Consider the following 12498-nt stretch of genomic DNA (forward strand, 5'->3'; position numbering starts at 1 on the left):
TATCACAGTGCTTGGGATTAGAGCTTTAGTGCCCTGCAAACCTGAGTTTCAACCCTGGTTTCACTGGTTCCACTCTATAACCTTGGCCAATTTATCTAATCTCTCTAGGCCTCAGTTTCATCAACTTTAAAACAGGAATAATGAGAGTATTGAGCTCACAGAGTTCATGTGAGCATTCAGTGAAATGCATGCCATAAATCTGGCACAATGTCTGGCAAATGGCAAGCACCCAAGAAAGATTAGCTAATAATATTAATGATAATAGGAAGCTGAGAACTGAAGCATGAGTAGGAGTAGCCAGGTAAAATGGAGGAGAGGAAGCAGGAAGAGTGCCACAGGCTAAGGAGAAATGTGCACCCAGAAAAGCAATAGCATAATGAGCTTGAGGGGAAGAACTTGGCTTGAGCCAAGGGCTGGGAGGCCCCTGCGGTGGGGTCAGACATGCAGCTGAGGATGGAAAGGCAAGCAGAGCCCAGCTCAACCAGTTTTTCGAGCTCAAGGGAGGCCCCCTCAAGAATTTTAATCAGAAGAGGGACAGACTCAGATTTGAGTTTAGAAAAACCAGCTTGCCTACAGTGTAGGAGAGCGAGGAGACAGGAGGCAAGGGGATCAGTGATAATAACTTTCAAATAATGCCTTGGCTGCTGTGGAATTTCACAGTTAGGGAGGCAGGTATCACATGAAAGACATCTATAACAATCCAATGAGGGCTTTGAAGGCTAAGGCAGTGAACTGGTGTGTGAGCGATTTCAAAGAGAGTTAGCTACGCTGCACGGCCCTGCTTTTCAGAAGCACCTCATCCAACGCAACTGCCCATGTTCCTCTCTCTGGCTGGAAGGTCTGTTACTCTGGTGATCCAGATCAAGTGCAACAGCAAAAGCGTTTTGGGGAGAGACCACACACCAGCAGGAAACTCAAGCTGGGAGGACTGCTACATAGCAGATTAGAATGGAACCTAAGGCGTGAAGATGACTCCCCTTCACCCTGGGAAAGGGAAATGTCACTATAACTGCATCAGTGTACAGCAGACTTCTTACTGCTCAAGAAAGAGTACATCTTCCACGACCCATTGTTAAGTAAGTAATAACCAACATTCTTGAAATGTCTTGTTCTATAAACTTCAGATGGATTAATAAATTTATTACAACAATTCTATGAAATTGGTATTAATACGTCCACTTTACAGGTGAGAAAACTGAGTCAAGAGACACTCCCCAACATCACAGAATTAGATCCAGTCTGATGTTCTTATCTATTACACCATGTGGCCTCTGGCAGCGGGCCACAACCCTGATATAAGAATGAAGCCAATTTAAAATGTATGCCTCAAACTACGACAGGGGAGAAAGATCACAGCCCGCTTTAGTATCAGGAAGGCCAAAATCTGGAAGTTTTATTATAGTAATGAAATTAAATTGATGATTAAATATGCAACAGTCTCTTTACAGGAAATTGCACTACCCTCATCAAATGAGTACCATTCTGAAAGGGTTTTTGAAATCTATTTTGCTCTTTTAAGTACCAACCACAGCTCTGCCATGTGGCCCAGGACACGTTAGAAAATATTCAAATGGATTTACACACATCACTTTAAAATAGAGTGGGTCATCCCACAATCTCAAAGAGAGAGGTGTGGCAAAGGAGATAGAAGAGCTAAGAAAATGAGATCTGTTACTCTTGGCTTTCTGCGAAGGTAGAGTGAAAAAAAGCTGATAATCTCAGTGAGAAATAAATGGAATATGCTTATACTCTCTGACCATGTAAGATTCTATCAACCAAGTCGTGAAGCATGTGTACAATAAGTTCTATGAGGCATTTCCAGTGTGAATTGAATAAGGACAAAAAAGAAGGAAAAAAACACCCTAACCCTCCAGACATGAAAGAAAGCACCAGCTTCTTGCAATGCCACTTGATGCCAATAGCAACAGAGAGTCTCCAGCCCGGGCTCTTAGCGGGCAACGAGAAGAATCCCAGGCCAGATGGCATTTTAAAATCCAATCTCACTTTATTTGTCTCTCTCCACTAACCTACCTTGTGTTTAAAGCAATCCCCATTTTCACAAGCTGCAATATTTTAAAGTAGTCACTAAACCTTGAGAACACAAAAAAGCTCTAATTGCCATGAGTTTGAAAATAGAGAATAAAAATTATGGAATCTGTGAAACAACCATTTCTAATTAAACACCCCCCCCCCCCACCCAATACCCTTACACGGAGTACAGCTTTTCAAACCTAGCCTATTCATGCGCACATTGACCACAGCTCACCAACCAACCACTCTCCTTCGATTCATTCACTTGCCAGTCCCTTTCTGCAGGACTCACTCGCCACCACTGAAAAGTAACTCCGGACGCCCTAGGTCTGTGGGTACCCACACCCTGTTAATTCATCTGGCCCGCCCTGCTCCCAGACCCAGGCAGGACTTGGGGGCTCCCGTGTCACCAACTGGCGCTGCCCCTAGAGTCCTCGCCCAGCCTGCATCCGCCCGCCTGGAGCGGCACCCTCCCTGCCCCCGCTCTCCGGGAGTTGCACGGCATTGTCTTTGCCGCTGTTTAATCTTTACAAATAAAACTGCTGGTGAAATGGATTCCCCACCCCACCCACCTGCCGAGTCCGCACAACCACACTCAATCGGGTCTTCTCGGAGGCACCCAAGCTGCACCGACAGCCGGGAGGCGTGAACAATGAACTTCTCTCTCTCTGACTGTCTCACACACACCCCCTCGCCCCCAAACGGGAAGTTTGGAACTCGCCCGGGGCCCATTCCGCGACTGCCCCGGCAACTCGGCCGCGGGCGGCAGGGGAGGGCCCGGCGCGCTGCCCCGGCCGCGCCCCTCGCGCCGCCGCGCGGGCAGTTACCTCCTTCCTCCGGCTCGGCGCCCCGGGGCGGGTGATGAGGGCCGTCTCCTCGCACACCACGGCCACGTCCTCCACGAACACGCAGTCCGGGAGGCTCTCGTCGGCCGGCAGCTCCACCACCTGCAGCCCCAGCTTGCTGCCCAGCACGCCCACGTAGAGCTGGTACTGCCGCTCGGCGCGGGCGAAATCCACCTCGTCGCCCTTGGCGCGCCTCAGCGCGTGCTGGACCAGGGACTCGGGCGGCGCCCGCACCACGGCGTGGGTGGCCCGGCCGAAGGCGGCGGGGTGGCCGAGCGCGGCCATGGCTCCGGACGGCGGCGGGGCGCGGCGGGGGCGCGGCGGCCGGGTCCTCCCGCGGGCAGCGCGCGCCGAGCCTGCGAGCGCCCGGCGGCTCCTCTTGGCAGCCGCGGACTGCGGTGCAGAGGGAGCCCGGCTCGCGCCCGGAGCCCTGCCCGCGCGACTGAGCATGCCCAGAGCTCCGGGCGCCGGCCCGCGCGCCGCCCGCGCGCCACCCCGGCGCTCCCGGCTGCGGCGGGCGATGGGGCGGCGAGCCCCGCGCCAGGAGTGGGCTGGGGGAGCGGCCGGGGAGGCGGGTAGCGCGGGAGGTGTGCGCAGGTGGGGGGCCTCGGGACAAGTCGGCGTCCCCGGCCCTGACGGTACCTGTGCTCTGCCGCAGGTGCACACCGCACATCGCCCCCACGGCGGACTCGGAGAGCGACCGGAGGGCTTCTTGGGGGCAGGAGGCAAATGATGGGATGATTCTTTTCTGGATAAATACTTTGACCTCTTCCTCTGCTCTCCTGTTCCCAGGCTGCCCAGCGCGTGGGAGCACCCCCAGTTCTTAGTGTGAGAATCTGTCTTCGCACCCAAGTCCACGTTACCTTAACTTTCCCTGCAATTAACCTCTCCCCGACGTGAGACTCGACATTGCAAAAAGAATGTATTTCTTCCCGTCTGTGAGAAAGAGGAAGAGACCAAGAAACACATGCATAGGGAAAAATAGAGAGAAACGGTATTTCAAGGACCATCGGCTCTCCTGAGCGATGTGATTCTAGCGTGTTCGTGTCCAGGGCCCACAGAGGTAGGGAGGCAAAGACCGAGCGAGCTGTCCCCACGATAGACATGTGCTCACCTTGTGTGCTTGTGCAGTGTCAGGTGTGTAGCCTCACAGCTCCTTGTCTTTGAGAAAAATGTTTTCCCACCTTCTCTGTGGCCTCCCTCACGCCTGTACAGACTCCGGGCAATTCCCCTGGTATTTGTTGAACGTTTCTTTTTTGTACCCCTTAGGCAGTCCCTTTCCCTTCTTAATGATACTAAACTTCTCTTTTTTTCCCCTCTCACGTATTACATATGTAATAATCCATGGGTTCTGCTTTTTTGAGAGGAAGACCCACTTCAAAAACCAGTTTCTAACTCCAAAATACTCTCGTGTAATAATCTTCCCTCACATTCTGTAGCACATTTCTAATTTAAAGATTGATTGGATCGTAAGAACTTGAGATTTGCATGGGACCTTAGAGACCCTCTCTTCTAACTTCCTAACCAATGTTCTTGAATTCCAGCCAAAACATCTATGACAGTCATCAGATCTTTACTCGAACATTTTAAAAGCTCACTTACTTACAGTGTATTCCACTTTTGAAGAGCTATCATGGTTGAAAAAATTCTTCATTTTTGGCTTAAAACCCACTGGTCCGAGTTCTGCCTTCTGGCATTACCTAATACGCGAATATTTTTTCACAAGACAGCATTCATGTACCTGAAGACAGTTCTGATATCTATGCTACCTGACATTCTCCTCCCACCCACCATCCTGACCTCTTCCAGTCTTTGAACCACCAAAAAGGAGCTAGTGATTTGGTTTTTAAGTCCCTTCAGCATTCTGGTCGTCTTCCTTTTTGATTCACCTAATTTGTCTCTATCCCTTTTAAATCATAGTATCCGGAAAAGAAGCAATTCTTCCTGTGTGGTCTGACGAGCACAGACTACAGCAGAACCTTTGTTCTCAATGCTAGGCTCCTATTAACACTGCCTAAGATTGTATTCGCTTTTTTTGGTGGTCGAGTGCCAAGGCCCAGGCCACAGTCTTCTTGCCAGAACTCTGATCCCAGTTTTTAGGACATATGGGTTTCTAGGAGCAGATCTATCCGAGGATGGTGGAACAGTTGTCTCAACTGAGCCTGGAGAACATGTGATCCGCCTTCTCCCCCTCTCCCAAGGGTGACTTGAGTTTACCCAGATGACATGGCATTTCTCACCTTCAGAAATGAGGGGTCTTAAGTGAAGGACATCTCTGACCCTGACACTGGAAGTAGGACCAAAAGAAAAATAACAAAACTTTAAGACCTACTAGGTTCTACTTCTGAGGCAAAACTCTAAGAGGACTCAGTCTGCCTATTGGTGCCAGCTTAGTGTCAGAAATCACTGAATGGTGTCTTCAGACGGGGGATTCCCACCAGTGCTACAAATGAAAGTTGACCCATGTGCTGAGCTTGCCCAAGTTAAAATGTAGGACTTTGTTCCCCTCTTTACCCAACACTGAGGCTCCATCCATCTCCAGTTGGCCTCCACTTAGCAACCTTATTTCATGCCTGTACCTAATGTTGGAGCCTGAATGCTTGGCCTACAACCTAGTGCCCTGAGCCTAACTATGAACAGGGTCCTGTGTACCACTCTGGGCTCATGTCAGTCTTGCAAACCATTAAAAGCTGCAAATTTTTTCTATAAATTGGTGTTAGCCATGTCTTTCCATATTGAAATTGGGCCACTGGTTTTTTAAAATCTAAATTTGTAGTTAGCCCTATTAAATGTTAGCTGCTTCATTCCAACTTGTCTAGTTTTGATTCTGTCATCTCATGCATTACTTATTATCTCTAGTTTTATGTCTTCTGAAATTTATAAGCCTGCCTTTTTTCTCCTCTAAGCGGTTGTCAAAAAATGTTAGAATGTGTATATTGGTGAAAAGAGTAATAAAAACACCAACTCCAGCAAATTATAGTTTGCATGCCTCCCTGCTTGAGCAATGGAGGACAGTTTTTTAGGGAAATGGACTTTATTGAGCCTGATGCATTTGTAAATTCATTTTTCCCACAAATATTTACTGAAAATTCCCAAAGTACAACACTTCAGAGTCATATAAAAAGCATAAAAACATGGTCCTTGACCTTGAAGAGCTCACAATATCACTGGGAAAACAAGACATCCAAAATTGGAGCTATGATAAGGGCATAGAAGAGATACAGACAACAAAGTGCTACAGGAAGTTGAGGGAAAGAGATATAACTGTGTCTGATGGGAGTAGAAGAAAGCTGCTTGAAGGCGATTAGACTTGGTTCAGGCCTTGAATAATTTTTAGGATGTGAATAATTGGAAGGAGAGAACGAGAATCCTAAGGAAAAGTATATGCAAAAGCCAGACACATGTTCAAGGAACACTAGATAGATCAACTTGATTCACATATGTATTGGTTAAGGTAATTAGCTGCTGTAACCAAATGACCCCAACCCATATTATGGCACAAAGTTGATAGAAACTTCAGACATTCCTGGTTGGTTCCTGACGCCTCTCCAAGCAACATTCAGGGGTCTAGACATCTTCCATTTTGTGGCTCCAGCTTTTCAAAATTTGGCATCCAAGTTCACTGTGCTCACTTTCTTCAAGCTCTAAGAAAGGGAAAGCACCATGTCTGACAGACTTAATGGGCCAGGCTAAGAAGTGATGTATATCACCTCTGCTCACATTCCTCTAGCTAGAACTCAGTCACACAGCTACAATAACTACAGGGAAGGGCAAGAAAATACAGCCTGTGTGAGCTCAGAAAGAAGAGGAAACAGGTTGGGGAAACAGCCAGCTGGTTTCTGGCCCAGAGTACAATGGGGAAAATGGAAAATAAAGGTAGAAAGATGGGCTAGGCTTTCATCACTTGAGCAATGGAGAGACATATGGTGTGGAGACTGAGTGTAGCTTCTGGAGCCAGACTTTGTGGGTGGAAGCTTGGCTCTGCTATTTTCTTGTTGTAAAGTCTTAGACATGTTACTTAAAAGCTCTTTGCCTTAGTTTCATCCTCATCTGTAAAATGGGAAACAATTAACTCATTATTGTAGGGTTATTACGAAGGTTAACCTAATAATGCAAATTGCTTAGAAAAATGCTTAGCATAGGACATAGCACCCAGCACGTGCTCAATAAATACTATCCATCGACAGGTTTGAACAGAAGGCTTTGAACATGATTTCCTACCAAAGACCAAACCACATATCCACATCCACTGAATTATCAGAGTCATACAGGTATCCTAATGGTTCCCGACAGAACCCATGGCCTTCCTAGGCCTTCCAAATCTCACCCACAAATATCATCAATACACGTTTATTGAACCCTTGCTACATACCAGGTTCTATGCTAGGTACTGGGGATGCAATTGTGAATGATAATGTGGATCTTATGGTCAAATTGCTCCTTTTGCTCTTCCACACATCTCAAGACCTTTGTAATCAATTCCCTGTTTAAATTCTCCCTATTTGAAATACCTAAAGCTTTTTATATTCTCCCAGCTTGACACTGATTGATACAGGGACAATTTTCTTTTCCATTGACAATATTGCCGGTACCTGCATTTGAAGTCAATTTTAGGTAGCAATTATTTCAGGATTAAAACAGACACTCTTGCCTTCCTCCTTTTTTACTCCATTTTTAGCAGATACAAGATTTACTTTCACTGGGGATGAGTGTTTGAGAGTGGGGGTGGGAATCCTAAAAGAGAATGAGCGCTCAAGGATGTCCTTGTCTACCCCACGTGCTAGAGATACTGGATCAAGTAAGTACCCTCAGTCCACAATCTGACACTAAGTCCTGAGTGTTTCCACATGAGAATCACTAAATTTGACACAAAAAGGTTTTCTGCAGAAGAAACCCATTGCTGCAGAGTTCCTTTGTCATCCAAGGAGTGAGCGATGTTTGGTTGAGAGGGCAGGCAGTGGGTTACAGACTGGGAGATAGTTCTAGGGAAGCCAGGGCTCTGGTTCCTAAAGTCAAGACGTGTAGCCTCCTAACCTCGGTTTCTTCAACTTTCACCTAGGAATTCACTCATTATACAAATATTTACCAACCAGCTAAAAAGCATATGGTAGAGGAATACATGAAAGCAATGACTAAGGGATGATAAAACTGACTTTGACTCCTGGCCCTCCTACATTCTAGTCATGTAACCTTGATGTGTCCAAGATCCATGCTCCACTATTTTCTGTCTTGCTCTAAGCCCCGGAGGACTGACCTTCATGCTCTGCATCCCCTGGGATCCCATTATTGTTGGCGTTGACCGATGGGAGGCTCTCATAGGAGATTGGAGGGAAAGAGGAGAGAGAGGTCAATGTATTTATTCCTCTCGTTCCCTTCCTGATTTTTCGTGGTGTAGCAAGAGCCACACCCTTCTATAACGATAGCTTCTGTCTGGTGGCCTCCCTTTGTTGATTCCAGCTCCTGACTGTGTTCTCATAACCCCATGTAACTACTTACATGGAAGTACTAAGCAGCACACATTTCAAAGCCCACTTTTAAGCACAGGTTATTATGAATTTTTCTTTTAAAGGATACGAAAAAAGGCAATTCAGCATTTTCAGAAAAAGCATTGGGCAATATTCAACACTGTGCTTGGGGCCATCCACTCTCTCTAGCTTCTCAGAGTTTTTCCTGGCATTGTGAATGTTGATCAGAGTAGCTGGAGAAGGGATCGATGGATCCAACATAACCGTCATGTACGGATTTAATGTGGAGATGTCAATGAAAGCAGCGAAGTTAGAATTTCTCATTTCCATGCTCTAGAAAGAAGTGGCCAATTAACTGCAGCTCAGCTTGAACTGCTTCATGACGTTCCTTGAATTATCAACATCTAAGAGTGGTAATGTCTTCCCATTTTTGCTAGTCCTTGGGTGGCTCAACTTTCCTTGTTGATTCTCTTTACCCTGGCAGCACCTCTAAAAACTATTCCCTTTGTTAAACATTCTCTTTAAAATTGTTAGATGAGTATGCCATTTATTTTGGACCTTACTTGGGTGAGTCACTTGAATTTATGTGTAAAATAGGAGTTATAATACCTCATTCTCAGGGTTGTTATGAGGCTGAAATATGACAGCATGTACAAAGGGTCTTCCTGGCACCAGGAAGTAGTCAATTAATGATAACCACTAATATTAATAGCTGTTGTACTCTTGTGTCAGGCACTATCATGAATCCCAAAGCAGCCATCTGCCTCTGTGTAAAGTGCCCATTTCCACCACTCAACAGACTCAAGTCTTTCAAATGAGATAACACATAAAGTGCCACCTCAGTGATAGGCACCTAGTAAGTGCTCAATAAGTGCTCTTGGCTCTTTAAAGCTCAGCTTTCTCTGCTCCCCACCGTCTCCCACACAAGCAACATTTCCTTTTTGCGAACTTCAGTAGCTCTTTCTATATTCCTCTCTTGTGCTGCTTATTTCTTTCTCTTAGCAGAGTAATAACCCATTGATGCCAGAGTCATCTACTTCATTACAGCCACATTAAGGGCTAATGAGGTATTCAAAGTGTCCCGAAAAGTACAAAGTACTGTAGAAATATATTGAGTTTGAACAACAAGTCTGTGATGTATTATGATGATATGCAGAGATTAGTGTGGCCCCAAACTTTTTTACAGTTTCTCAGAGCTTTTTCTAACATTATGTTTCCAGAAGGATTTTTTATGACTATTCCATACTCAAATATATGTCTGTGGGGGAACAAATAAATTGAGGGAAAGCTCTTTCAGATTTTAGGTAATCTAAATGTTGAAGAAAAGAAAAACATTTCTCTACAGTTGAAATTGTTATATATGTATACATATTTATCATGCACACACACACATGCATGCACATGCATGCACATGCACACACTCCAGGGCTCTGAGAAGCCCCATTCATTTCCTTATGAAATGCAGTTGCTTCATTTCCTTATGAAGAACAATGGAATGTCAGTTTTGCAATAACCAGGGAATTGTTACATTCGTTTTTGTGGTATCAACCCACAATTGTTTAACATAGCATCAGAACACACATATGCCAGGAATCCTCCTTCCTGCTTTCCTCTTTTGCATCAGTGATACTGCTCTCTCATGGCTTCTTCTGTCTCTTTCTTTCTCTCTCTCTCTCTCTGCTTCTGTTCCACTGCTTTTAAATGTTGGTGTTTCCCTGAGTTCTCTGGCCTCACTCTCTTTTCCTCCAACTTTACATGCTCCCTCCTGTGGGTGAACTAATCTAGGCCCACGACTTCAAATGTCACCTCAATGCCAACAATGCCCGCACCTTCATTCCTGATCCTGTGCTCTCTCCTGAGCTTCAGAACTGCCTAGAAGACATCAGTCCGCTTGACTGTCCCATAGGAACTCCAAAGTCAATATTCCCAAAGCTGAATTTATTGTTTACTGTCCAGGATTGTTCCTTTGCTCCCTTATTCTCACAGAGAGGTGCTCAAGCCAGTAATCTGACTGTTTATCCTTAGCTTCACTTTCTCCTTTGCCTCCACATTTAATCAATCATGTTCTGTCATATCAATCTCCTTAAAATGGCTCAGATCCATCTATGTCTCCCCATCCACTCTGCCACCACTTGGTCTAGAATATAATTATTGGTCTCCTGGATTATTGCAACAGCCCTCCTATCCAGAGTGGTCTTTCTAAACTGCAGATCTGACCATGCCACTCTCTTGCCTAAATCCTCCAATGGCTTCTCAGTACTATCAGAATGAAGTCCAAATGTCTTGCCATGGCCCACAAGACACCTCTCCTCATTCTCATTCTGGTCATTTCCCCATTCTTCCTCTTACATGGGCCTCTGCACATGGTGTTCTATTACCTGGAATGTGCTTGACACCATCCCTGCTTGGATAATTCCTAATCCTCCTTTAAGACTCAGTGAAGACATCACCCTATCCCTGAAGCCTTCCCCGGCCCACACAGGCTGGATGTGATACATCTGTATCCCCGATTTCACTCCCATAACAGAGTATTGCACTACTTGCTAGTCTGAGGAACTCTTGACAGACAGACACATCTTTTTATTGCTGAATCTTCAATTCAAGTGTTTAGAGAATAGCTTATTTAAAACAATGGATGGCATTCACTTCTCTGTACTCTCATCAGCCCACCTTCATGAGAATGGGTTTCACTTCTTACAAAATAAGAGGATTACACCTGGTCCACTTCCAGCTCCAAGAGTCTATGATTCCATTGCTCCAAATGTCTGTTAATTGCTGCAGGGCAGTAGAGAGTTCATGGTCTAGGTTTGAATCTTGGCTCTGTCCCCGTTGGTGATCTTGCACAATTTGCTTAACCTTTTTGAGACTCAGACACTCATATGTAAAATGGGAATAGTAATACCAATCTTAGATGGATTTTAGGAGGATTAAACAAAATTAACTTAAACAACATAGAAAACATATTCTCGCTATCCTTTCCACTGGTTAAGGTAGTCAGTATTCAGATAGTCCTTTGTTCAAATCCTGGCTTCGCCACTTATTCCTATTCAATCCTGGTCAATCAATTGTAGACACAGAACTTTGATTTTTTCATTTGTAAAATGCAGATGACATCTACCTTAAGGTGTTATAAAGATTAATGAGATGATCCATGTAAAACTTTGCAGGATATAGATAGGGGAAGCATTCAACAAATGTTATCAGCTTCCATGATGATGATGATGATGATGATGATGATGATGAAGAACAAGGAGGAGGAGAAGAAGAGGAAGAAGAAGATATGCAAAGCCTGACAATAATTGATTTTCAGTGAAAGTTATTGCTTTTCCTCTTTCCCATTCTATTCATGATTGGGTAAAGCTTCATTTACCCAATTTAGGGTCAAATCTCATTACAACAAAATTGTCGCCCAACTTTCCCCTGATGAATGAGAATCTTCTTGTGTGGAATACTGGTGAAAGTTTACTACACTTTAAATAACTTGGGTTACTTATATTCCATATGCTTGATGATGCACAGGTACAAGTCTTGGAAATATAGGTCATGTAAAAAATAGTGTCAGATTATTTCTCTATACTTTTTTTTTTTGCTAGCACTACTATAAAATTTTAGTGGGGGCAAGAGGAGGTCCTATAAATGGGACCTGCATCATGTATAAATAGGGAGTTTGCAAGCTTCTAGTGGTTTTATGGAGAGAGTGTCACCATTCCCATTACCTGAACTCTGACCTCTGAGGTGTTTGTCACCTATTTCCTTATTTCACCCTTCATCTATTTTCTCCTCTGAATCATCTTTCCTCAGCACCTCCTCATTGTGAATTTACTTTTCTCACTCTTTGTTCCAGTTATCTATTGCTGCATAACAAACTACTCCAAAACTTAATGGCTTGAAATAATCATTTTATTTTGACCTCAATTTGTGGATCAGGAATTTAGGAAGGGCTTGTCTATGTGGTTCATCCCTGGTCCATGTGGAATTGGCTCCAAGATGGCTTCCTCATTCACATCTCTGGTGCCTCAGTGTTCCTTGGCCTCTCTCTCTCTACACGAGTCTCTTCCTCTAGGGCCTCTCCAAGTGGCTTAGATTTCTCACAGCATGGTGATCTCAGAGTAGTCTCACTTCTTAATTGGGAGTTGGCTTCCTAGAGGTGGGAAGGG

The 12498-nt window shown here is 45.0% G+C and overlaps 1 protein-coding gene across 1 annotated transcript in view; it reads right to left on the minus strand.

Annotated features, from left to right (window-relative positions):
* DDAH1 (dimethylarginine dimethylaminohydrolase 1) overlaps positions 1-3295 on the minus strand; it is a 123861-nt gene extending 120566 nt beyond the window's left edge. Inside the window, exon 1 of the mRNA XM_046645866.1 lies at positions 2859-3295. Coding sequence (XP_046501822.1) covers positions 2859-3161 — 303 coding nt within the window. The 5' untranslated portion in view covers positions 3162-3295. The remainder of the gene's footprint in view (positions 1-2858) is intronic.
* Between the last annotated feature and the right edge of the window lie 9203 nt (positions 3296-12498).

Source organism: Equus quagga, chromosome 18 (assembly GCF_021613505.1).
Source record: "Equus quagga isolate Etosha38 chromosome 18, UCLA_HA_Equagga_1.0, whole genome shotgun sequence".
NCBI classification, from domain to species: domain Eukaryota; kingdom Metazoa; phylum Chordata; class Mammalia; order Perissodactyla; family Equidae; genus Equus; species Equus quagga.